This window comes from Camellia sinensis, chromosome 5 (genome assembly GCF_055761805.1).
Source record: "Camellia sinensis isolate YWXY chromosome 5, ASM5576180v1, whole genome shotgun sequence".
Classification (NCBI taxonomy): Eukaryota; Viridiplantae; Streptophyta; class Magnoliopsida; order Ericales; family Theaceae; genus Camellia; species Camellia sinensis.
Window position 1 is genome coordinate 88,905,833 of NC_138965.1, and position 25,665 is coordinate 88,931,497.

The 25,665-nt window shown below is 42.0% G+C and overlaps 1 protein-coding gene across 1 annotated transcript; it reads left to right on the forward strand.

The window, feature by feature from the left end:
• The first annotated feature begins 127 nt into the window (after positions 1-127).
• LOC145791517 (uncharacterized) lies at positions 128-3,900 on the forward strand. Its single transcript, XM_082871875.1, has 3 exons — positions 128-262; positions 370-468; positions 3,676-3,900. Exons 1-3 carry the CDS (start codon positions 128-130, stop codon positions 3,898-3,900), a joined length of 459 nt encoding a protein of 152 aa, XP_082728001.1.
• The last annotated feature ends 21,765 nt before the right edge of the window (positions 3,901-25,665 follow it).

Consider the following 25,665-nt stretch of genomic DNA (forward strand, 5'->3'; position numbering starts at 1 on the left):
TTGCTGTCACAAAAACAATTGAACATATGCTCCTTTCTTTTTGAAATAGAAATTACCGTTGCAATAAGTGACCATTGGTGACGGAATATTTGCCGTCGCAAAAGTCAGCTTTTTGAGACCAAAAAGTATGTCGTCGCAAAAAACTTCGTGTCATATACCCCTTTTTCTAGTAGTGAGGCGGCAAACCATAATGATCTGCCTTGGACAACGTGTCTATCAGGCGGCATGCATAGAAGCGACGCAACTTGATAGTGCGTGTCAGGTACAAACTAATGAGGGAGCGACGCGTGGAGAAAACGGTTAATGGTTAGATTGTATGGCTTTTGTTTTTAAATTAAAACTTATAATTGTTGGTATGTTATTTTGTAGTGTCCGGACCCTCATTTCAAGAAAAAGGATCATAAAAGAAGGGTTTTGCAGAAGCCTTTAGTGGAGTCTATTGTAGATAGTTTAATGCCTAGAGGACAGGTATTGCTCAACATATCAATGATTTTGCAAGACCGGTCATATTTGCTACAGCTAGTGAATGCATTTGCATTATAAATGCTTCTTTCTACAAGCTGGACAAACTCTTTATTTGATTATCAGTTATCTGATTATGACTATAAATGAATTGTTTTAAGTATTGTTCTGTTTGACTATAAAAAAAAAGAAGTTACGTTCTGTGTAAACATGAATTTACTTCTTGGGACCGTGGAGACCTTAACTGGATGGGATTTTATCAGGCCATATTTTTTTACTTGGTTACTCTGATTGACTCAAGTGATTAACATTCAGGAAATTAGATAACCAAAAAAAAAAACACTTAATTCTCCAAAGACATTTTAGTTTTTCCATTCAAGCCTGTAGTTAACTCTTAAAAGTCATGGGGGATACCGAGGCATTTAACTAACACTTACACATCACAAGAAATAAGAGAACAAAGAAGACTGAAGAACCAGAATTGGCCTTAAACAGAAATAATAACAAATTTCTGAAGATAGCTGCTTCACCCTATTAGCGTAACATCTTGGCTTCATTTTTATGTAGACATCCTATCCAAAGCATAGACTTTTCCAAAATGTTGCATGTTTCTTCACGTGTGGCTTATGTTGATCAGTTCCTTGTGTTGATTCACTCTTTGTGATTGTTTGAACCACTGGATATAGAACTAGCCACTTTTATTTATCTCTTTTGTACAGGGATTAGGTAATTTGTGTATAACCAAGTGAACTATACTTATATTTTTAGTTGAATATGATAATTGATATAGACCCTCGTTAAACTTCAGGCCTCCTGTGTGTTATGTATGATTCCTAGTCTTGTCCTATCAAAAAGGAAATGCTAAACATACAAATTTTTTATGCAAAAAAGTCATGCAGAGTTGCAATTATGATTCGTAGTGACGGGCTTTTTAATTTTGAATAAATGAATACATGTAAATTATGTTTGTGTATCGTTACCCAGTCAAAAGGCTTTCCCTGTTGCAAACATTACATCAGAAGATATTTTGCTTGGTTAAATGGCTTCGTCTTTTATAGAAGCCATTCTAGAGTTGACACTATTGAATCAGCACTAGGATTACACAAAATGGCTTCAGAATGCATTTCACACCTCGGAATGCACTGTTCTTATAGAGATAAACTAAAGATAAATGCGCTTTCACATCTTCTTAACCCGAAATGGCTGGGGAGAGGAATGTCTTTCACTTACAACTAGAATAATGAGTAACCTCTTGATTTTTAAATGGCAGTTCCAAAAAAATGTACTTCTATATCAAAAAAGCGTATTCGTAAAAAAATTTGGAAAAAGAAAGGATATTGGACAATCTTTTTTTGTCTGTCCTTTTTGTTTTCAAGTTTTTGTCTTTGATGGATGGGTTTTCTTTTCCCATCATGTTCATATTTGCAGTGCAGAGAGAAATTCTATTTTCATTGACATTTGAATTCACCTTAGATGATAGTTGATCAATTCTTACATTTCAGTGCTAAGCCTATGTAAATAATCTTGAAATGTTTGTTGTTTCTTGCTTAGATTCATTTTTTTTTTCACTGTGCATATTTTTTTTACTCTATTTATCTTCTTTTGTTTTCTTTCCTTTTTCTTCTTACTTCTCATAAAAGAGAAGTGCATCGTATTTGTATGTAAACTAGGTTTTTTTGGACAGTTATTCAAATAGGTAACTAGGGAAATCAACTAGAGCTTGCAAAATCATTTTGTTTCTGAACATTGCTTTCTCCCAAATCCCATCAACATTTGAATTGTACTTCAGTAATTTGCTAGATTGCTGCAAAATCACAAAGCTAGAACTGTGTTGACTATCTTGTATTTAAAAACGCAAGAAGGGATGTAACCTTTGTACACTGGGGGGGTATATAAATAGATAACAAAAATATCATATACATCATCTACAGAAGATAACTCCCCTATAAAATCAATAATGCAAAGATAAAGGAACACAAAATTTTCATTCTATCCAAAAATTGAAGGAATGTAAAAGTGCCACATTGATTCTATGATTTCCCTCTTCCACTTTCTCAAAAGTCCTATTACCCACTCCTCCCCCTTCCACAAACATGACATCAAACAAAGTGGGATAACACCTATGCCATCTCTCACAAAGATGAACCACCGAATCTGCCATCGCTAACACCAAAAAAAATAGAGAAGAGATGCTCCAAAGCTCATTAGCCACCTCAAAGAGTAAAAGGAGGTGGTCCACCAGTTCTTCAGCCTTCTTACACATACAACAGTAATTGAGAAGCACATTTCCCCTTTTCCCCAAATTATCAATGGTTAACATAGCCTCCAAAGCCGCATTCCACACAAAGACACCTTCGCTGTGATCACTGGAATCTGAATGCTTTTCCATAGAAAGAAAGCTCTAAAGCTATATTATCTAAAATGTTGATTGTTCTTGTACGTAAAATGGGAATGGAAATGTGGTACGCCATATGCTCTAAAAAGTGATATGATTAGGGTAGATTTGTATAATTATACTATAAGATTTAAAGATACTTCTAGAGTAAACTTTAATATATATATATATATATATATATATTATTAGGCATCCAATAAAATTTAGTTTCTTCCCTACAAATTAATCATGTAGCAAAACATTTCTACGAGCATTATGACCCAATTTTGACATTGTCTTGTCAAAACTTCACTCACCTTATATTATATTTGATTCTTTTTCTTCTTAAGACACTTTTAAGGAAACATAGCGGAACATTTTTTTGGGATCGTTTTGAATCACTATATTTATTTTGGAACGGAAGTGTACTTTGTTTCGGAATGTGAGTTCCAAAACGTAATTCATTATGGTATTAGCTTTTTTTGGTAACATTGCTCTGACATCGCGAAGAAGGTGATGGAATGATTAACGTTGCTAAGAAGAAACCTATCCCTCCTGTTCTTTTTCCCCTTGAGTATATCTCAACTAGGCAGGAGAGTATAGATCAGGTGGTTAGATATTTTTTATTTGTCATATTTTCGTGAAGTCATGAGCATCTCTCTGCCTACATGAAAGTAACAGACTGTTTTATGAGAAGAGAGGGGAAAAAAAAAGAAGGAAAGTTCTATAGCATACAACTTTATTACTTCTACATGATGATATTTGCAATGTAAATTGTATTGTGGGCACGACTGTCGTGCATATAACGCTTGCTGAGATGTATGATTGTTGTGGAACAGGTATTTATACAATCTAATGTGCTTGAAGTGACACTTGACATGAGGGAAAAGTTTGATGCTGTTTCGGATGAGCTTATGCACATTGACAAAATTGACACCGGCATGCTTTGTGACGATAAGGGGTGGTTAGTGAGTAATCCAATGGGAATAAGGACAGAAAGAGAGATCCATGCAGAATTTGAAGGTGCAAAAATATACAGGAGGATGTATCAGAAGCGGATATAAATATAATTTATTTTTGTCTAGCCATTATTTGCTTAGGAAGGATATCTTGTTATGCACTTTTGCTCCAATCCTGTTGTGTAGAACCATGTAAGAACCCCAGGTGCCCAGTTCCTTTGTGCTTCAAGAGTCAATTAGTTCAGCCTCTGAGTTTTGAGACGTGCAGAAGTGGATTTTTTTTTTTTTTTTGTTTCTTATCTGTTGCTCACCCTCTTGGTGGTCATTCATTCTCATTTGAGATTTAATCCTCCATCAAACTAAAAATATGAAAAACAAAAAAGATAGCCATCATAAAGCAGCCCAATTGCAGTCTTTTTGGGAGTAGGTAGACAAGTACTTGAGATGATTTCCTAAAACAAAATCAAGGGTTAGGAAAACCAGTTCAACTTATCAAGTTTTACAAGGAAGAGCTTATGCATAAGCTTTGGCATCAGGCCGGACTGAACCATGAAAATAGAGCCCAAGATTGCCTAGGGGTTTTGGCTGAGCCGGCTTGTGGACGAAAATCTTAAGCCCAATCCTTGCCCAACAGGTTTGACCTACTTGAGTTCGCGGGCTATGTTGATAGGTCGGTCAACAGGCCGTCTCCCACATACCAATAAGTTGAACTCGCGAGCTGGCCTGCGGGTTGGGTTAAGTTCAACGGATTGAGATTTAAGACTTCTATCTTTTATTTTTTAAGCTCATTTTCACTTTTTCTGCTATTTTTGATGAGATTGCAGCGTGAACAAACGGGTGGCCCAACCTAAGCCTAAAGCTTGACCTGCATTAAAAACATGATAGGATTCTCATTTCTTTTATATTTGATTCGTACGATCTAACCTGGATCCAAATCTGACTTAAAGACATGTTAAAATTCGATCCTATAATTGAAAATAAATAATATTTCTTTTGTCACTACTAAAAATTTAGATTTTTCTCAATAATAATTAAAAACGAAAATCCAGTTACGACAGATAAATCTAATTTATGCTTGTATTGGATTAAACAATTCCCTATTCTATTTGATTTGATCTAATACAATTTAATCCTTCTATTGATACATGTTTTTCTTTTATTTATTTTTTATTTTTATTTTTATTTTTATTTTTGGTAACTAATTGTCCTTTTGCTAGATCCTCACCCAAACACTAGTAAGAAGCAGGCAACCGAGTGGTTGAAGAGAAGTTCCACACAATGACCATGAATAACAATAAGGGAAGTTCTTGGCCGGTTCTTTGGATTGGACTTAATTCCTATAAGGTCCTGACTCAAAAAGATTTAGTACATCTTTCCATTTTATTCTTGACATTCAGTCTAAACAAAGAAATCACTCAACTGTTCTACTCTCTCTCTCTGTCACAACTGTTTGAATCTCTCTCTCTTAATCAGCCACCAAAGACTACTTCTGACTATCGGTGACCATCATTGACCTCCGATGATTTATTTGGCCTTCATCTTTGATTGCCGACAACCATTACTGACCTCCAGCAACTACCTTCGAATTTTGACAATATTTTTTTGTGTGACCATTTTTCGTCTCCACCATGTCAATACTGCCAGTACCTCCTCAAACAAGGTGGTGACAAAAGAAAAAGAGAAGAATAAGGATGAAGAAATAAAGGAGAGAGATAAGGAATTCTTACCAGAAAAAAATTCTTCACATTCATAGATTAACACAAAGAATCAAAGACAAATCTAGTAAAAAAAATTATGATTTGACACATTCAGTAATAAATTTAACCACTATATTGAACGGTCTTGGAAAGAATATGTGTTGGTTAAGAATATTGCACATTTATCTGATGCTTACATCTTAGTTAAATCTCATATATTGTTTTAGCATATCTCTAACCAGCTTTGGCTCACCCTACTTGGGAAACCATTTTCAGGTACAGATGACATGCCGCCCCCAGGACATAGCTTGGGAGGTTTAGGAGCTGAAGGCTCCATTTTGTTGTTTTGTTTGTGTTAAATGTTTATTCAAGTCGAGGGCTTTGCTTGCATAGAGACTTGGACTATTCTTTTGTTGTAGCCAAGCGAAGTCTTGGAAAGATGTAAGCCCGTAGGGCATTTATTTTGTTGTTATCAATTAGAGTTACATGCTATAGTTTCAAGATGAACATTTATGAAAGTATAATGCATGTAATATCTTTTGTAATTATAGCGATCCCGGTTGTCCCTTTACTGTTCTGTTGTATTCCGGACTCGGTTCCGTAGAGTTGGTAGTTGTATCTATCTTGTTGTCGTCCTTTAATTCCATTTGTTTGAGTTATAGGATGTGTTGGGCTTGTTTCGAACAGGTGGGTTGAAACTTGGTCTGAAATCTTGTTGCCAGGTTTTTTATCGTCCCACTCGAGCGGACCTTGTTGCGCTCGAGCGGAGATTGCACGCTCCCAGTTTTTCGTGTCCCTGCAAAACTTCTGCAGGTGTGATTTTTACGCTCGAGTGGGTTTATTTATGCTCGAGCGGTAGCGCTTGAGCGGGTGCTGTGAAGCTCGAGCGGGTAGTACTTTTTGGTGTAAGTTCTGGAAGGGGAAAATCTACGCTCGAGCGGACTGATTTTCGCGCTCGAGCAGATGTACTTTATTCTTGTGTCTTGGCGCTCGAGCGTACCTAGTTTTTTGTTCTTGACGCTCGAGCGTTGTGTTCTCCGCTCGAGCGGGAATGTCGTATATCAGTTGGCAGTTGGGCATTTTAAAATCACTTTTAACATTCTCTCTCTCTCTCTCTCTCTCTCTCTCTCTTACTTTCTAAAAAGCTATTTTGAGAGCTCCTCTCTCTAGAAACTCCCTTCTCTCTAGTGTTTGATCTAGTTAGAGTGTCTCTCTATCCTCCGGCCTTTGTAAAAAGTGTGTTGATCGTCAAGGGCTTCGTCTTGATCCGAGAATCATAGTGTTTGGAGCATTTTCACTTTCTTCTCCTTCTCCGTTTGAGCTCTAACTTCGAGGTAGGGATATCCTACTCCTTCTCATGAGTTTTGTCTTTGAGTTTTAGTATTTTGATGAGTTGGGGGTTGTTGGGTAATTTTGAGAAAGTTTGGGCCTTTGTGTAATTTTACAAAAGTTTGGGTTTTGTTTATATAAACTTATATGCATGTTTGGCATAGAGAAATGGGATCAATATTGGTTTATTGGTGAAAATGGAACCTTAGGGTTGTGATGTTAATTATGGGAAATGCTCTAATTACATTGATAAATTAATTGGTATAATTAATTTGAAGAAAAGAAGAATTAAATTGAGAACGTTGAAATGTTGATTATATATCCATTTGGTGCATTTATTTTCAGTATAGAAATAACTGCTTTGGGCTATCGATGGAGGATAGTCTTGATTGTTGTAGACAATGCATGATGATTAGACAAACTAAAACTAATCAATTGAGTAAGCCATTGAATATGGTAGTTGGTACAATACAGCACTCAAATGTGTATTGATTGATTTAATTTGTATATGATAATTGTTTATATACATTGTATTGTGTAGGAGGAGAAAGGGGCTGCACTCTACGGTTTATTGGAAGAAAGGGGTTGAACCTCTAAACCGAATCTTGTGACAGTGATACAGCACTACAATGTGTATCAGGCTACGAATTAGAAGTGTTTTCTTGTGACAGTGATACAGCACTACAATGTGTATCAGGCTGCGAATTAGAAGTGTTTGTTTTGATTTGATATAGCACTAAAATGTATATCGTTATCAATTGTGAAGTATAGAAGTGTTTCTATGTTATGTTGATACAGCACCAAAATGTGTATCGCTCGTATAGTATGGAAGTGACTTATGTGTTATTGATACAGAATGTGTATCGCTCGTATAGTATGGAAGTGACTTATGTGTTATTGATACAGCATCAAAATGTGTATCCACCATGAATTTCGAAAATGTTTTAAGATGAGTCTTATTCTCATCAAGTTATTTGGCTAAGTTTTGAGCCTTGTTTTCAAACTCAAAGTTGAAAAAGAAATGAGAAATGAAATGTAACATGGACTTAATGTCATGAAATCGAAATGTGATATATGTGGATATACCTGTGTTGACCATCTATCAACTGCTAATCTTTTAGTCATTGTTCATGGCTGGTTTAGTGTATTTATACTGGGCTGTGGCTCACTCTTTATGGGACATCATTTTCAGGTACAGGTAGCATGCCACCTCAAAGGACTTAGCTTGGGAGGCTAGAGGCAGACTGACTGCTTGTTATTTGCTTTTTTTTTGATGTATTACATGTAAATTCAAGCCAAGGGCTTAATATGTATTAAGTTAGCACTCTTCTTTTTGTAACCAAGTGTTAACTTGGAAAGCTGTAAGCCCGTAGGGCATTTGCTTTTGTTGTTAACATGTAATACTTTTGTAAGAACTATTCTGATCTAATGGAAATGTGGTTGGTTTCTTTGTATCAATGCATGTCTAATGAGATGGGTTTTATTTATTATTTTGAGGGCGTTACAACTTGGTATCAGAGCGTACCGGGTTCGAATACTTTGGGTACGTGGGAAGTGATTAGTATCACAATGGGTTTGTCTCGCTTGTTAGAGACTTATGTGTGACATTATGTGTTTATTTGATAACATGTTTATGTAACTACTTGGGTATGGGATTTAATTTCTAGGATGTTGATTGAATCCTTGGGTTTCTGTGAGTCTTGTTGGAAAAGCACTTGATCAATGCTGTTTCTAACCGAAACTCTAGTAACGCCTCGGGACTATCATTATCCGGAAATGAAATTCGTAAGTGCTTATATGTTTATGTGCTTACGTGGAGTGAATTACAGTCGTCCATGTATTAGGACGCGAGTGTTTAGTTTTGGCACACTTATGAATGTGCTGACGTTCTTCGTTACCTTTATTAGGATGTCAGGACGAGGACGTGGTAGACGTGGCAGACGTCGTAGGCAGGAGATGCCTTTACTGGATGATATTTCGGCGCAGCAGGAGGGGGTTGGCCAGGCCAATGTAGCCGAGCCAGCAGGTCAGGAGGCTATGGGCGCTTTAGCCCGAGGGATAGCCAACGCTTTAAGGGAGTCTGTGGGTATTTTTCGAGTTGAGAATCCAGTTCAGGCTCCAGTTCAAGCCCAGGTTGTTGAGGCAGGGCCTTCCTTCTTGAAAAGGGAGTTCTTTCGGTCTAACCCGGACGAGTTTATTGGGGATCCGAAGGAGCCACTGAAGGCTGATGAGTGGTTAGAGCAAATGAGTAAGACGTTCGAGATGCTTGGCATCGAGGACGGAGTGTTGAAAGTGACCTTGGCATCCTTCTAGCAAAAAGGGAGTGCGGGTCAGTGGTGGAAATACACGAGGGGCCATATTACTGGCACGTGGGAGGCTTTTGTGGAGGCTTTTCAGGAGAAATATTTATCTCCGGCAATCAGGGAGAAGCTGAGAGACCAGTTCTGTCAGCTTTTGCAGTTGAGTTCTTCAGTAACCGAGTATGAGGCTGCTTTCACTAGCTTGTCCAGGTTCACACCTGAACTTGTGGTGTCCGAGGAACGCCGCTGTATTGAGTTCGAGAAGAGGTTGAGGCGCGACCTCAAGATGAGGGTTGGAGGTTCGACGATCCGAGATTATGGGCGCTTGGTTGATGCTGCAGCCCATATGGAGATCATGATGCAGGAAGATGAGGGACAGAGAGGCTTCAAGAGGAGCTATAGCGATCCCTGTTGTCCCATAACTATTCTGCTGTGTTTCATACTCGGTTCCGTGAAGTTGGTAGTGGTATCTATCTTGTTGTGGCCTTTAATTCCACATGATTGAGTTTTAGGATGTTTTGAACAGGGTTGTTACAGGTTGGTTAGGCCTTGGTTTCAATTCCTTGTTGTTCAGTTTTTAGGCATTCCGCTTGAGTGGGTCTTCTTGCGCTCGAGCGAGGATTGCACACCTCCAGTATTTCGGGTTTCTGCAAAACTTCTGCAGATGTGATTTTTGCGCTCGAGCGGGTATGTTTACGCTCGAGCGGTGGTGCTCGAGCGGGTTTGTTGCCGCTCGAGCGGGTAGTACTTTCTGGGTGTAAGTTCTGGGAGGTGGAAATCTACGCTCGAGCGGACTGGTTTTCACGCTCGAGCGGAAGTGCTTTATTCTTGTGTCTTGACGCTCGAGCGGGCCTTATTGCACTCGAGCGTGTCCAGATTTTTGTTCTTTGCGCTGGAGCGTCGTGTTCTCCGCTCGAGCGGACGCTCGAGCGGGTCATACGTATATGAGTTATCCGTTGGGTGATTTCAAATCACTTTTTTCTTTTCTTTCTCTCTCCTACTTTTTCTAAAAACCATTTTTGAGAGCCTCTCTCTCTAGAAACTCCATTCTCTCTAGGTTTTGATCTAGTTAGAGCGTCCTCCTTCTCTTCGGCCTTTGTAAAAGTTGTGTTGATCGTCGAGGGCGTTGTTTTGATCTGAAAATCTCGGTCTTTGGAGCACTTTGGTTTTGGTCTCTTATCCATCCGAGCTCTAACTTCGAGGTAGGGATATCCTACTCCTCTTTATGAGCTTTGTCTTTAAATTTTAGTATTTTGAGATGTTGGGGTTGGTTTGGTAATTTGGTGAAAATTTGGGGCTTTTGTGTAAATTTACAAAAGTTGGGGTTTTAGCTATATAAAACCTAGATGCATGTTTGGCATGGAAAAGTGAAATTAATGTTAAGACATTAATGAAAATGGAACCTAAGGGTTGTAATGTAAATTATGAAAAATGCCCTAATTACATTGGTTAATTAATTTGCATAATTAATTATGAGAAATGAGGAATTGATTTGGGAAGACATGGAATTAAAGGGTGTAGTTGGATTGCTTATCACTCACCTAGTTGGAATGTTGATTATATATCCATTGTTGCATTTATTTTCTGTATAGAAATAACTGCTTTGGGCTATCGGTGGAGGATAGTCTTGATTGTTGTAGACAATGCATGATGATTAGGAAGAACTGAAACTAATCACTGGAATGTGTCATTGAGTTTGACGATTGCACGAATACATTAAATTTATGTGTTGTGTGATGATGTGTATAATCATTGTTTATATGCATTGTGTTGTGTTGGAGGAGATAGGGGATGTACTCCATGGTTTAGGGGAAGATAGGGGATAGACCTCTAAACCGGATGTTGTTGGGAGGAGATAGGGGTTGGACTCCATAGATAGAGCTCATATGCTTATCTAGTAATGTGTTGACAGAGCTCATATGCTTGTCATTGGAAGTGTGATAGTGCTCATATGCATATCTGTGGAAGTGATGATATAGCTTGTATGCTTATCTGTTGGTATGTGATATATCTTGTATGCTTATCTGTTGGTATGTGATATAGCTAGTATGCTTATCTATTATGAAATGGGGAAGTGCTGAATATGAAGTACTGTCTCATATGAGTTGTTTGGCCAGGTTCTGAGCCATGGTTATAAATTGAGAATTGAAAAGAATTGGAAAATGGATTGTAATATGGACTTGTATGTCATGAAACCGTAAAGTGTGATAAGGGAAAGTATCTGTGTTGGCCATCTTTCAACTGCTAATCTTTTAGTCATTGTTCATATTTGGTTTAGTATATTTCTACTGGGCTGTGGCTCGCCCTATATGGGAATATCATTTTCAGGTACAGGTAGCATGCCACCTCCAAGGACGTAGCTTGGGAGGCTAGAGGCAGGCGGACTTTTGTTGTTTTATTTCTTTGATGTATTACATGTATATTCAGGCCAAGGGCTTAATGTGTAAATGAGTTAGCACTCTTTTGTTGTAACCAAGTGTTAACTTGGAAAGCTGTAAGCCTCTAAGGCATTTGCTTTTATTGTTAACATGTAATACTTTTGATTATGGGACGCTGATGAATAAAAGAATGTGAAACTTTTGTATATCAATGCATGTCTATATTGATGGGTTTATTGTTATTATTTTGAGGGCGTTACACTTGGTATCAGAGTGTACCGGGTTCTAATACTTTGGGTACGTGGGAAGTGATTAGGATCACAATGGGTTTGTCTCGCTTGATAGAGAATTAGATGTAGTGTCCTATGCTAGGTGCTTAATTGATAACATGCTTATGTGACTATGTGGGTATGGAATGTAGTTTCTAGGATGTTGATTGGATCCTTGGGTTTCTGGGAGTCTTGTTGGAAAAGCACTTGATCAATGCTGTTTTTAACCAGAACTCTAGTAACGCCTCGGGACTATCATCATCCGGAAATGAAATTCGTAAATGCTTATGTGTTTATGTGCTTACGTGGAGTGAATTACAGTTGTCCATGAATTAGGACGTGAGTGTTTAGCTTTGGCACATTTGTGAATGTGCTAACGTTCTGTATTACCTTTATTAGGATGTCAGGGCGAGGAAGAGGTGCTAGGCGTGGTAAGCCTGCGAGGCAGGAAGCACCTTTGCCGGATGATATTCTGGCAGTGCACGAGGGTGTTGGTCAGGCCAACGTGGCCGAGCCAGCGGGCTATGAGTGCCTTGGCATGAGATATAGCAGGGGCTTTGGGTATTCTCAGAGCTGGGAATCAGGTTACTGAAGCAGGGCCTTTTTTCTTGACGAGGGAATTCTTCTGGTCTAACCCGGACGAGTTTGTTGGGGATCCAAAGGAGCCACTGAAGGCTGACGAGTGGTTGGAACAAATGAGTAAGACGTTCGAGATGCTTGGCATCGAGGACGAGGCACTGAAAGTGACCTTGGCATCCTTCCAGCTGAAGGGAGATGCGGGTCAATGGTGGAAGTACGAGAAGGCTCGTGTTGGTGGTACATGGGAGGCGTTTGTAAATGCTTTCCAGGAGAGGTTCTTGTCTGCAGTGGCTAGGGAGAAGCTGAGGGATCAGCTTAGCCGGCTTAATCAGCAGGGTATGTCTGTGGTAGAGTTTGAGGCCACTTTCACTAGTTTGTCCAGGTTTGCACCTGAGTTGCTGGCGTCCGAAGAATGCCGTTGCTATGAGTTTGAGCGGAAGTTGAAGCGGGGCCTCAAGTTGAGGGTTGGTGGGTCTTACATCCGAGAGTATAGACACTTAGTGGATGTTGCAGCTCATATGGAGCTCATGATGCAGGAGGAGGATGAGGGGCAGAGAGGCTCCAAGAGGAGCTAAGATGGTCAGGGTGATGGCAGGAGACAGAGGGGTTCTAACCCTCAGCGGTCTCAGGGTGGTGTGGCTAGATCGACCTTTCCGGTGCCGAGTGCAGGCTTGGGGAGAAGTAGTCAGGGAGGCCTGACTTGTTTTGCGTGTGGCCAACTGGGTCACAAGTCTTCGGTTTGCCCGCAGAAGGGAGGAGGTCAGCGTGTTGCTTCCTCTTCAGCTAGACCTCAGGGCCAGAGTCAGGGCAGAGGCCAGTCCTTGTCTTGCTATCAGTGTGGTCAGCCTGGGCACCTGAAGAGGTATTGCCCACAGTTGATTGCCACTTCGGGTGCGTCTGGTTCTAGGCAGACGCAGGGTTTTCAGCCAGCTCAGTCTGTGCAGGCCTCGAGGGCCAATCCGGGAGCTTCGTCATCCCAGTCAGTGCAGCAGTCGTATGCTCCGAGGGGTGAGCAGGTAGATCAGGGGCCTACAGGGCGCGTGTATGCTGTTACCGCGCAGGATTTAGTACCGGCTCCATCAGTAGTGAGAGGTACTTTTCTGTTTTGCAACTCGGTTGCTAGTGTGTTGATTGACACAGGTGCATCTCATTCTTTTGTATCTGCTACATTTGCATCTGTTTTAGAATTGGAGTTGGCACAGTTAGCATCTCCTATTTGTGTGGTATCGCCAATTGGTGGTGAGTTGATCTTGAAAGAGGGTGTTAGAGGTTGTGATATAGAGGTCGCCGACCATAGGCTTCCTTTTCCATTTGTGGTCATGCCCATGAAGGGCTTTGATGTTATTTTGGGTATGGACTGGCTATCGTCATACCGGGCTGTTATTGATTGCTACCGCCAGAGGGTCACGTTTTGTACCTTGAGCGGGGAGTGGTTCCATTTCTTGGGAGACCGGGTTGGTTGTGTTTTACCACCGGGGTATGATTCGCGAGGGCGAAGTGAGCTTAGTGGTCTACTTGCTAGCTTTTTGAGTGGTGAGTGTGATGAGACCCATGTTGTGTTGCCGAGGGTCGTTTGTGAGTACCCGGATGTCTTTCCCGAGGACCTTGTTAGTTTGCCACCTCATCGAGAGATAGAGTTCTCTATTGATTTAGTGCCCGGCACAGTGCCGATTTCTATGGCACCTTATCGTTTTGCCCCAGCCGAGTTGAGTGAGTTGAAGATTCAACTCCAGGAGTTGCTAGATAAGGGTTTCGTTCACCCTAGTGTTTCGCCATGGGGAGCACCGGCCCTCTTTGCTAAAAAGAAAGATGGTGCCTTGAGATTGTGTATAGACTACCGGAAGTTGAACCGGGCAACGGTAAAGAATAAGTACCCTATGCCCCGTATAGATGATCTGTTTGACCAGTTGAAGGGTTCCCGTTGTTTCTCTAAGATAGACTTGAGATTGGGTTACCACCAGTTGAGGGTCAGGGAGGAGGATATTCCTAAGACGACATTCCGTACGCGGTATGGCCATTATGAATTTCTGGTGATGCCGTTTGGGCTCACCAATGCACCGACAGTCTTTATGGACTTGATGAACCGGATCTTCCGGGAATTCTTAGATCGATTTGTAGTCGTTTTTGTGGACGACATTCTTATCTATTCGCCTTCTGAGGAGGAGCAAGAGGAACACTTGAGAGTGGTGCTTGAGTTGCTTAGGGCCCATAGGCTGTATGCCAAGTTTGGGAAGTGTGAGTTCTGGCTAGGGGAGGTGAAATTCTTAGGCCATGTGGTATCTAGGGAAGGGGTGTCTGTTGATACATCCAAGGTTGAGGCAGTGCAAGACTGGGCACAGCCTAAGAGTGTGTTTGAGATCCACAGTTTTTTGGGATTAGCTGGGTATTATCGTCGGTTTGTGAAGGATTTTTCCAGGCTAGCTTCGCCGTTGACTAGATTGACGCGGAAAGGGGTTAAATTTGTGTGGAGTGAGACTTGTGAAAAGTCGTTCCAAGAGTTGAAGGTTAGGTTGACCACCGCTCTGGTTTTGATTATTCCGGAGAGAGGGTTGGGTTATGCGGTTTATTGTGATGCCTCAAGGGAGGGTTTGGGTTGTGTATTGATGCAGGTGGGGAAAGTGGTAGCTTATGGCTCACGTCAATTGAAAATTCACGAGAAGAATTACCCTACACACGACCTAGAGTTAGCAGCAGTGATCTTTGCCTTGAAAATCTGGAGGCACTACCTTTATGGTGAGAGGTTCGAGGTGTTCTCGGACCACAAGAGTTTGAAGTATCTGTTTACACAGAGAGACTTGAATTTGAGGCAGAGGAGATGGATGGAGTTCATTGAGGACTGTGATTTTGAGTTGCATTATCACCCGGGGAAGGCCAATGTTGTGGCCGATGCCCTTAGTAGGAAATCCATTAGTGATGTAGCTTGTATAGCCATCTGGGAATGGGAGATATTGGGTGTACTTGGCGAGTTTGATTTGCATCTGGGCGAATCTGTTGAGGCTGCGGCCTTGTCTTCTGTTGTTGCACAGCCCACACTTGTGACTAGAGTGTTAGAGGCACAGAGAGGTGACCTTGAGGTAGCGTCCTTCCGGGAGAAGATCTCCAGTGGGAGAGTTGAGAAGGGTTTGACGGTGTATCCTAACCTGAGTGTGAGATACCAAGATCGTTTGTTTGTGCCGGAGTCTTGCCGAGAGGAAGTACTCCGAGAGTTTCACCATTCACGTCTTGCGGTGCATCCTGGAGGCACTAAGATGTATCGAGATTTGGGTCGCCAGTTTTGGTGGTGGGGTATGAAAAGAGATGTGGCTGTTTTCGTATCGAAGTGCCTTACTTGCCAGCAAGTGGAGGCCGAGCATCAGAGGCCAGCGGGTTTGTTACAACCCTTGCCTATTGCCGAGTGAAAGTGGGAGCACGTCACTATGGACTTCATTGTAGGTCTTCCGAGGACTCAGTGGGGTAGTGATGCCATTTGGGTGGTTGTAGACCGATTGACTAAGTCGGCGCACTTCATTCCCATGCGCGTGAGAGATTCGGTAGATCATCTCGCCGACTTGTATATTCGGGACATAGTGAGATTGCACGGGGTCCCAGTGACGATCGTCTCAGATAGAGACCCTCGTTTTACCGCCAGGTTGTGGCAGAGTTTGTAGAGTGCCTTGGGCACTAAGTTGACCTTTAGTACGGCTTATCACCCTCAGACTGACGGGCAGTCCGAGCGTACTATTCAGATCCTTGAGGATATGCTTTGGGGTTGTGTCCTTGACTTTAGTGGGACGTGGGAGAGGCACTTACCATTGGTAGAGTTTGCCTACAACAACAGTTTTCAATCTAGCATCGGTATGGCACCGTTTGAGGCCTTGTATGGCCGACCGTGTAGGTCTCCAGTTTGTTGGGCCGAGGTGGGTGATGCACCTTTGTTGGGTCCGGAGTTGGTTAGGGAAACGACGGAGAAAGTTGAGCTTATCCGTAGGAGGCTTGTTACAGCCCAGAGTCGCCAAAAGAGTTATGCCGACCGTAGGAGGAGGCCTTTGGCGTTTGAGGTAGGTGATCATGTTTTCTTGAAAATATCACCTAGGCGAGGTTTGATGAGGTTTGGGAAGAGCGGGAAGTTATCCCCTCGGTTCATTGGGCCTTTTGAGATCCTTGAGAGGATTGGCGAGGTTGCTTATCGTTTAGCGTTGCCACCATAGTTGTCCGGAGTTCATGACGTGTTTCATGTGAGTATGCTTCGGAGATACGAGCCGGATCCATCACATGTGTTAGATTGGACTGACTTAGAGGTAGATGAGGATGCCTCGTATGAGGAGAGACCGGTTCGGGTCTTGGATAGGCGGGATCAAGTCCTGCGTGGCAAGACCATCCCTTTGGTAAAGGTTTTGTGGAAACATCACGGAGTGGAGGAAGCCACTTGGGAACGTGAGTTGGAGGTCCGCGAGAAATACCCTGACTTGTTTATTGATGAGTAATTTTGTAATGAAATTCTATAATATTGTTAGACTTAAGAGCTTTAACTATGTCTGAAGTTGTAAAACATTGGTAATGTTTAGGTTTAATGAAAGTATGATGTAGAACTTACCTTGACATGGGAGTTGATTATGATATTGCATGTGTTGGCTATATTGTAGAATTGGAGTTGTATCATGTATATTGATTATGATATGAACTGTGGACCATGTATATTGGAAATGGTTGGAAATGGAAGAAAATTGCATGTTGATAATGCACTTGTAATATTTGTTGTGAAATGCCTCTTGAAAAGAGATGGAATCGACCGGTAATGGGTCGGGTTGTTTAATATTATGTTGTAATATTATTGAGAATGGAGAAAACCTGTTTTTGAAAAAAAAAAAAAAAAACTTGTGTTTAATTTCAGGGATGAAATTCTTTAAGGGGGGAGGTTATAGCGATCCCGGTTGTCCCTTAACTATTCTGCTGTGTTTCGGACTCGGTTCCGTGAAGTTGGTAGTGGTATCTATCTTGTTGTGTCCTTTAATTCCACATGATTGAGTTTTAGGATGTTTTGAACAGGGTTGTTACAGGTTGGTTAGGCCTTGGTTTCAATTCCTTGTTGTTCAGTTTTTAGGCGTTCCGCTCGAGCGGGTCTTCTTGCGCTCGAGCGGGGATTGCACACCTCCAGTATTTTGGGTTTCTGCAAAACTTATGCAGATGTGATTTTTGCGCTTGAGCGGGTGTGTTTACGCTCGAACGGTGGCGCTCGAGCGGGTTTGTTGGCGCTCGAGCGGGTAGTACTTTCTGGGTGTAAGTTCTGGGAGGTGGAAATCTACGCTCGAGCGGACTAGTTTTCGCGCTCGAGCGAAAGTGCTTTATTCTTGTGTCTTGGCGCTCGAGCGGGCCTTATTGCGCTCGAGCATGTCCAGATTTTCGTTCTTTGCACTCGAGCGTCGTGTTCTCCGCTCGAGCGGGTCATACGTATATGAGTTATCCGCTGGGTGATTTCAAATCACTTTTTGCTTTTCTTTCTCTCTCCTACTTTTTCTAAAAACCATTTTTGAGAGCCTCTCTCTCTAGAAACTCCCTTCTCTCTAGGGTTTGATCTAGTTAGAGCGTCCTCTTTCTCTTCGGCCTTTGTAAAAGTTGTGTTGATCGTCGAGGGCGTCGTTTTGATCTGAAAATCTCGGTCTTTGGAGCACTTTGGTTTTGGTCTCTTCTCTATCCGAGCTCTAACTTCGAGGTAAGGATATCCTACTCCTCTTTATGAGCTTTGTCTTTAAATTTTAGTATTTTGAGATGTTGGGGTTGGTTTGGTAATTTGGTGAAAGTTTGGGGCTTTTGTGTAAATTTACAAAAGTTGGGGTTTTAGCTATATAAAACCTAGATGCATGTTTGGCATGGAAAAGTGAAATTAATGTTAAGACATTAATGAAAATGGAACCTAAGGGTTGTAATGTAAATTATGGAAAATGCCCTAATTACATTGGTTAATTAATTTGCATAATTAATTATGAGAAATGAGGAATTGATTTGGGAAGACATGGAATTAAAGGGTGTAGTTGGATTGCTTATCACTCACCTAGTTGGAATGTTGATTATATATCTATTGTTGCATTTATTTTCTGTATAGAAATAACTGCTTTGGGCTATCGGTGGAGGATAGTCTTGATTGTTGTAGACAATGCATGATGATTAGGAAGAACTGAAACTAATCACTGGAATGTGTCATTGAGTTTGACGATTGCACGAATACATTAAATTTATGTGTTGTGTGATGATGTGTATAATCATTGTTTATATGCATTGTGTTGTGTTGGAGGAGATAGGGGATGTACTCCACGGTTTAGGGAAAGATAGGGGATGGACCTCTAAATCGAATGTTGCTGGGAGGAGATAGGGGTTGGACTCCATAGATAGAGCTCATATGCTTATCTAGTAATGTGTTGACAGAGCTCATATGCTTGTCATTGGAAGTGTGATAGTGCTCATATGCATATCTGTGGAAGTGATGATATAGCTTGTATGCTTATCTGTTGGTATGTGATATATCTTGTATGCTTATCTGTTGGTATGTGATATAGCTAGTATGCTTATCTATTATGAAATGGGGAAGTGCTGGATATGAAGTACTGTCTCATATGAGTTGTTTGGCCAGGTTCTGAGCCATGGTTATAAATTGAGAATTGAAAAGAATTGGAAAATGGATTGTAATATGGACTTGTATGTCATGAAACCGTAAAGTATGATACGGGAAAGTATCTGTGTTGGCCATCTATCAACTGCTAATCTTTTAGTCATTGTTCATATTTGGTTTAGTATATTTCTACTGGGCTGTGGCTCACCCTATATGGGAATATCATTTTCAGGTACAGGTAGCATGCCACCTCCAAGGACGTAGCTTGGGAGGCTAGAGGCAGGCGGACTTTTGTTGTTTTATTTCTTTGATGTATTACATGTATATTCAAGCCAAGGGCTTAATGTGTAAATGAGTTAGCACTCTTTTGTTGTAACCAAGTGTTAACTTGGAAAGCTGTAAGCCTCTAAGGCATTTGCTTTTATTGTTAACATGTAATACTTTTGATTATGGGACTCTGATGAATAAAAGAATGTGGAACTTTTGTATATCAATGCATGTCTATATTGATGGGTTTATTGTTATTATTTTGAGGGCGTTACAGGAGCCAAGATGGTCAGGGTGATGGCAGGAGACGGAGGGGTGCTAACCCTCAGCAGTCTCAGGGAGATGTTGCTAGATCGACCTTTCTGGTGCCGAGTGCAGGCTCGGGGAGAGGTAATCAGGGGGAGTTCACCTGTTACAAGTGTGGTCAGTTGGGCCACAAGGCTTCAGTTTGCCCACAGAGGGGAGGAGGTCAGAGAGCTGCTTCATCTTCAGCTAGACCGCAGAGCCAGAGTCAGGGCAGGGGTCAGCCCTTGTCTTGTTATCAGTGTGGTCAGCCTGGGCACCTGAAGAGGTTTTGCCCACAGTTGAGTGCCACTTCGGGCGCGTCTGGTTCTAGGCAGACGCAGGGTTTTCAGCCAGCTTAGTCTGTGCAGGCCTCGAGGGCCAATCAGGGGGCTTCATCGTCCCAGTCTATGCAGCAGTCGTTTGCTCCGAGGGGTGAGCAGTTGGATCAGGGGCCTACAGGGCGCGTGTATGCTGTTACCGCGCAGGACCTAGTACCGGCTCCATCAGTAGTGAGAGGTACCTTTCTGTTTTGAAACTCGGTTGCTAGTGTATTGATTGATACGAGTGCATCTCATTCTTTTGTATCTGCTGCATTTGCATCTGTTTTGGAATTGGAGTTGGCACAGTTAGCATCTCCTATATGTGTAGTATCGCCTGTTGGTGGTGAGTTGATCTTGAAACAAGGTGTTAGAGGTTGTGATATAGAGGTCGCCGACCATAGGCTTCCTTTTCCTTTTGTTGTCATGCCCATGAAGGGTTTTGATGTTATTTTGGGTAGGGACTGGCTATCGTCATACCGGACTGTTATTGATTGCTACCGCCAGAGGGTCACAGTTTGTACCTTGAGCGGGGAGTGTTTCCATTTCTTGGGGGATCGGGTTGGTCGCGTATTGCCACCGTTGTATGATCCGCGAGGGCGGAGTGAGCTTAGTGGTCTACTTGCTAGCTTTTTCAGTGGCGAGTGTGATGAGACCCATATTGTATTGTTGAGGGTGGTTTGTGAGTATTCGGATGTTTTTCCCGAGGATCTCGTTAGTTTGCCACCTCACCGAGAGATAGAGTTCTCTATTGATTTAGTGCCCGGCACAGCGCTGATTTCTATTGCACCTTATCGTTTTGCCCCAGCTGAGTTGAGTGAATTGAAGATTCAGCTCCAGGAATTGCTAGATAAGGGTTTTGTTCGCCCTAGTGTTTCGCCGTGGGGAGCACCGACCCTCTTCGCTAAAAAGAAAGATGGTGCCTTGAGATTGTGTATAGACTACCGGAAGTTGAATCGGGCTACGGTCAAGAATAAGTACCCTATGCCCTGTATAGATGATTTGTTTGACCAGTTGAAGGGTTCCCGTTGTTTCTCTAAGATAGACTTGAGATCGGGTTACCACCAGTTGAGGGTCAGGGAGGAGGATATTCCGAAGACGGCATTCCGTACGCGGTATGGCCATTATGAGTTTCTGGTGATGCCATTCGGGCTTACCAATGCACCGGCAGTCTTTATAAACTTGATGAACCGAATATTCCGGGAATTCTTGGATCGATTTGTAGTCGTTTTCGTGGACGACATTCTTATCTATTCGCCTTCTGAGGAGGAGCACGAGGAACACTTGAGAGTGGTGCTTGAGTTGCTTGGAGCCCATAAGCTGTATGCCAAGTTTAGGAAGTGTGAGTTCTGGCTAGGAGAGGTCAAATTCTTAGGCCATGTGGTATCCGGGGAAGGGGTGTCTGTTGATACATCCAAGGTAGAGGCAGTGCAAGATTGGGCACAGCCTAAGAGTGTGTTTGAGATCCGAAGTTTTCTAGGATTAGCTGGGTATTACCGTCGGTTTGTGAAAGATTTTTCCAGGCTAGCTTCGCCGTTGACTAGGTTGACGCGAAAAGGGGTCAAGTTTGTGGGGAGTGAGACTTGCGAAAAGTCGTTCCAAGAGTTGAAGGTTAGGTTGACCATCGCTCCGGTTTTGATTAATCCAGAGAGAGGGTTGGGTTATGTAGTTTATTGTGATGCCTCACGAGAGGGTTTGGGTTGTGTGTTGATGCAAGAGGGAAAAGTGGTAGCTTATGGCGCACGTCAGTTGAAAATACACGAGAAGAATTACCCTACACACGACCTAGAGTTAGCAGCAGTGATCTTTGCCTTGAAGATTTGGAGGCATTACCTTTATGGTGAGAGGTTCGAGGTGTTCTCGGACCACAAGAGTTTGAAATATCTGTTTACACAGAGAGACTTGAATTTGAGGCAGAGGAGATGGATGGAGTTCATTGAGGACTATGATTTTGAGTTGCACTATCACTCAGGAAAGGCCAATGTTGTGGCCAATGCCCTTAGTAGGAAATCCATTAGTGATGTAGCTTGTATAGCTATCCGGGAATGGGAGATGTTGGGTGCACTTGGCGAGTTCGATTTGCTACTGGGCGAATCTGTTGAGGCTGCGGCCTTGTTTTCTGTTGTTGCACAGCCTACACTTGTGACCAGAGTATTAGAGGCACAGAGAGGTGACCTTGAGGTAGAGTCCTTCCGAGAGAAGATCTCCAGTGGGAAAGTTGAGAAGGGTGTGACGGTGTATCCCGACCAGAGTGTGAGATACCGAGACCGTTTGTTTGTGCCGGAGTCTTGCCGAGAGAAAGTACTCCGAGAGTTCCATCATTCACGCCTTGCGGTGCATCCGGGAGGCACTAAGATGTATCGGGATTTGGGTCGCCAGTTTTGGTGGCGGGGTATGAAGAGAGATGTGGCTGTTTTCGTATTGAAGTACCTTACTTGCCAGCAAGTGAAGGCCGAGCATCAGAGGCCAGCAGGTTTGTTGCAACCCTTGCCTGTTGCCGAGTGGAAGTGGGAGCATGTCACTATGGCCTTCGTTGTAGGTCTTCCGAGGACTCAACGGGGTAATGATGCCATTTGGGTGGTTGTAGACCGGTTGACTAAGTCGGCGCACTTCATTCCTTTGCGCATGAGAGATTCGGTAGATCATCTCGCCGACTTGTATATTCGGGACATAGTGAGATTGCACGGGGTCCCTGTGACGATCGTCTCAGATAGAGATCCTCGTTTTACTACTAGGTTGTGGTAGAGTTTGCAGAGTGCCTTGGGCACTAAGTTGACCTTTAGTACGGCTTATCATCCTCAGACTGACGGGCAGTCCGAGCGTACTATTCAGATCCTTGAGGATATACTTCGAGGTTGTGCCTTTGACTTTAGTGGGACGTGGGAGAGGCACTTGCCCTTGGTGGAGTTAGCCTACAACAACAGTTTTCAGTCTAGCATTGGTATGGCACCGTTTGAGGCCTTGTATGGCCGACCGTGTAGGTCTCCAGTGTGTTGGACCGAGGTGGGTGATGCATCTTTGTTGGGCCCAGAGTTGGTTAGGGAGACGACGGAGAAAGTTGAGCTTATCCGTAGGAGGCTTGTTATAGCCCAGAGTCGCCAAAAGAGTTATGCCGACTGTAGGAGGAGGCCTTTGGCGTTTGAGGTAGGTGATCATGTCTTCTTGAAAATAGCATTTGATGAGGTTTGGGAAGAGTGGGAAGTTATCCCCTCGGTTTATCGGTCCCTTTGAGATCCTTGAGAGGATTGGGGAGGTCGCTTATCGTTTAGCTTTACCGCCGCAGTTGTCCGGAGTGCATGACGTATTTCATGTGAGTATGCTTCGGAAGTATAAGCCGGATTCGTCCCATGTGTTAGATTGGACCAACTTGGAGGTAGATGAGGATGCCTCGTATGAGAAGAGGCCAGTTCGGGTCTTGGATAGGCGGGTTCAAGTCTTGCGAGGCAAGACCATTCCCTTGGTAAAGGTTTTGTGGAAACATCACAGAGTGGAGGAAGCCACTTGGGAACGTGAGTTCGAGGTCCGAGAGAGATACCCGGATCTATTTATGGATGTTTGAGCATGTATTGTATATTTTGTTGTATTGTTGAACTTTAAGAGTATTGAATATATCTTAGGTTGTAAAACGTGGTTTATGTTTTGATTTAATGGAAGTTTAATGTAACATTGCATGTGTTGGATGTATTGTAGAAATGGAAATATATCATGAATACTGAATATGATATAGAATTGTGGAATGCAGTATTGAAATTTGTGAAATTTTAGGGAATGCATAACTATAATGCATGTTGTGAAAAATGTTGTAAACTGCCTCTTGAAAAGAGATGAGATGACCGGTAATGGGTCGAGTTGTTAAAATTCACATTGTGATAATGTTAGGAATTGAAAAAATCTTGTTTTTGAAAAACTTGTATTTAATTTCGAAGACGAAATTCTTTAAGGGGGGGAGGTTATAACGATCCCGGTTGTCGCTTTACTGTTCTGTTGTATTCCAGGTTCGGTTCTGTGGAGTTGGTAGTTATATCTATCTTGTTGTCGTCCTTTAATTCCATTTGTTTGAGTTATAGGATGTGTTGGGCTTGTTTCGAACAGGTGGGTTGAACCTTGGTCTGAAATCTTGTTGCCAGGTTTTTGGTCGTCCCGCTCGAGTGGGCCTTGTTGCGCTCGAGCGGAGATTGCACGCTCCCAGTTTTTCGTGTCCCTGCAAAACTTCTGCAGGTGTGATTTTTACGCTCGAGCGGGTTTATTTACGCTCAAGCGGTAGCGCTCGAGCAGGTGCTGTGGAGCTCGAGCGGGTAGTACTTTTTGGTGTAAGTTCTGGGAGGGGGAAATCTACGCTCGAGCGGACTGGTTTTCGCGCTCGAGCGGATGTACTTTATTCTTGTGTCTTGGTGCTCGAGCAGGCCTTCTTGTGCTCGAGCGTACCTAGTTTTTTGTTCTTGACGCTCGAGCGTTGTGTTCTCCGCTCGAGCGGGAATGTCGTATATCAGTTGGCAGTTGGGCATTTTAAAATCACTTTTTACATTCTCTCTCTCTCTCTCTCTTACTTTCTAAAAAGCTATTTTGAGAGCCTTTGTAAAAAGTGTGTTGATCGTCAAGGGCTTCGTATTGATCTGAGAATCATAGTGTTTGGAGCATTTTCACTTTCTTCTCCTTCTCCGTTCGAGCTCTAACTTCGAGGTAGGGATATCCTACTCCTTCTCATGAGTTTTGTCTTTGAGTTTTAGTATTTTGATGAGTTGGGGGTCGTTGGGTAATTTTGAGAAAGTTTGGGCCTTTGTGTAATTTTACAAAAGCTGGGGTTTTGTTTATATAAACTTATATGCATGTTTGGCATAAAGAAATGGGATCAATATTGGTTTATTGGTGAAAATGAAACCTTAGGGTTGTGATGTTAATTATGGGAAATGCTCTAATTACATTGATAAATTAATTGGTATAATTAATTTGAAGAAAAGAAGAATTAAATTGAGAACGTTGAAATGTTGATTATATATCCATTTGGTGCATTTATTTTCAGTATAGAAATAACTGCTTTGGGCTATCGGTGGAGGATAGTCTTGATTGTTGTAGACAATGCATGATGATTAGACAAACTAAAACTAATCAATTGAGTAAGCCATTGAATATGGTAGTTGGTACAATACAGCACTCAAATGTATATTGATTGATTTAATTTGTATATGATAATTGTTTATATACATTGTATTGTGTGGGAGGAGAAAGGGGCTGTACTCTACGGTTTATTGGAAGAAAGGGACTGAACCTCTAAACCGAATCTTGTGATAGTGATACAGCACTACAATGTGTATCAGGCTACGAATTAGAAGTGTTTTCTTGTGACAGTGATACAGCACTACAATGTGTATCAGGCTACGAATTAGAAGTGTTTGTTTTGATTTGATATAACACTAAAATGTATATCGTTATCAATTGTGAAGTATAGAAGTGTTTCTATGTTATGTTGATACAGCACCAAAATGTGTATCGCTCGTATAGTATGGAAGTGACTTATGTGTTATCGATACAGCATCAAAATGTGTATCCACCATGAATTTCGAAAATGTTTTAAGATGAGTCTTATTCTCATCAAGTTATTTGGCTAAGTTTTGAGCCTTGTTTTCAAACTCAAAGTTGAAAAAGAAATGAGAAATGAAATGTAACATGGACTTAATGTCATAAAATCGAAATGTGATATATGTGGATGTATCTATGTTGACCATCTATCAACTGCTAATCTTTTAGTCATTGTTCATGGCTGGTTTAGTGTATTTCTACTAGGCTGTGGCTCACTCTTTATGGGACATCATTTTCAGGTACAGGTAGCATGCCACCTCCAAGGACATAGCTTGGGAGGCTAGAGGCA

What these genes read in the sequence shown, in the direction of transcription:
- LOC145791517 (XM_082871875.1), top strand. Translation starts at nt 128, where the DNA reads ATGTCGTCGCAAAAAACTTCGTGTCATATACCCCTTTTTCTAGTAGTG. An exon ending in AACTTGATAGTGCGTGTCAG is followed by an intron (nt 263 to 369) that starts GTACAAACTAAT and finishes GTTATTTTGTAG; the next exon opens with TGTCCGGACCCTCATTTCAA. An exon ending in GTTTAATGCCTAGAGGACAG is followed by an intron (nt 469 to 3,675) that starts GTATTGCTCAAC and finishes GTTGTGGAACAG; the next exon opens with GTATTTATACAATCTAATGT.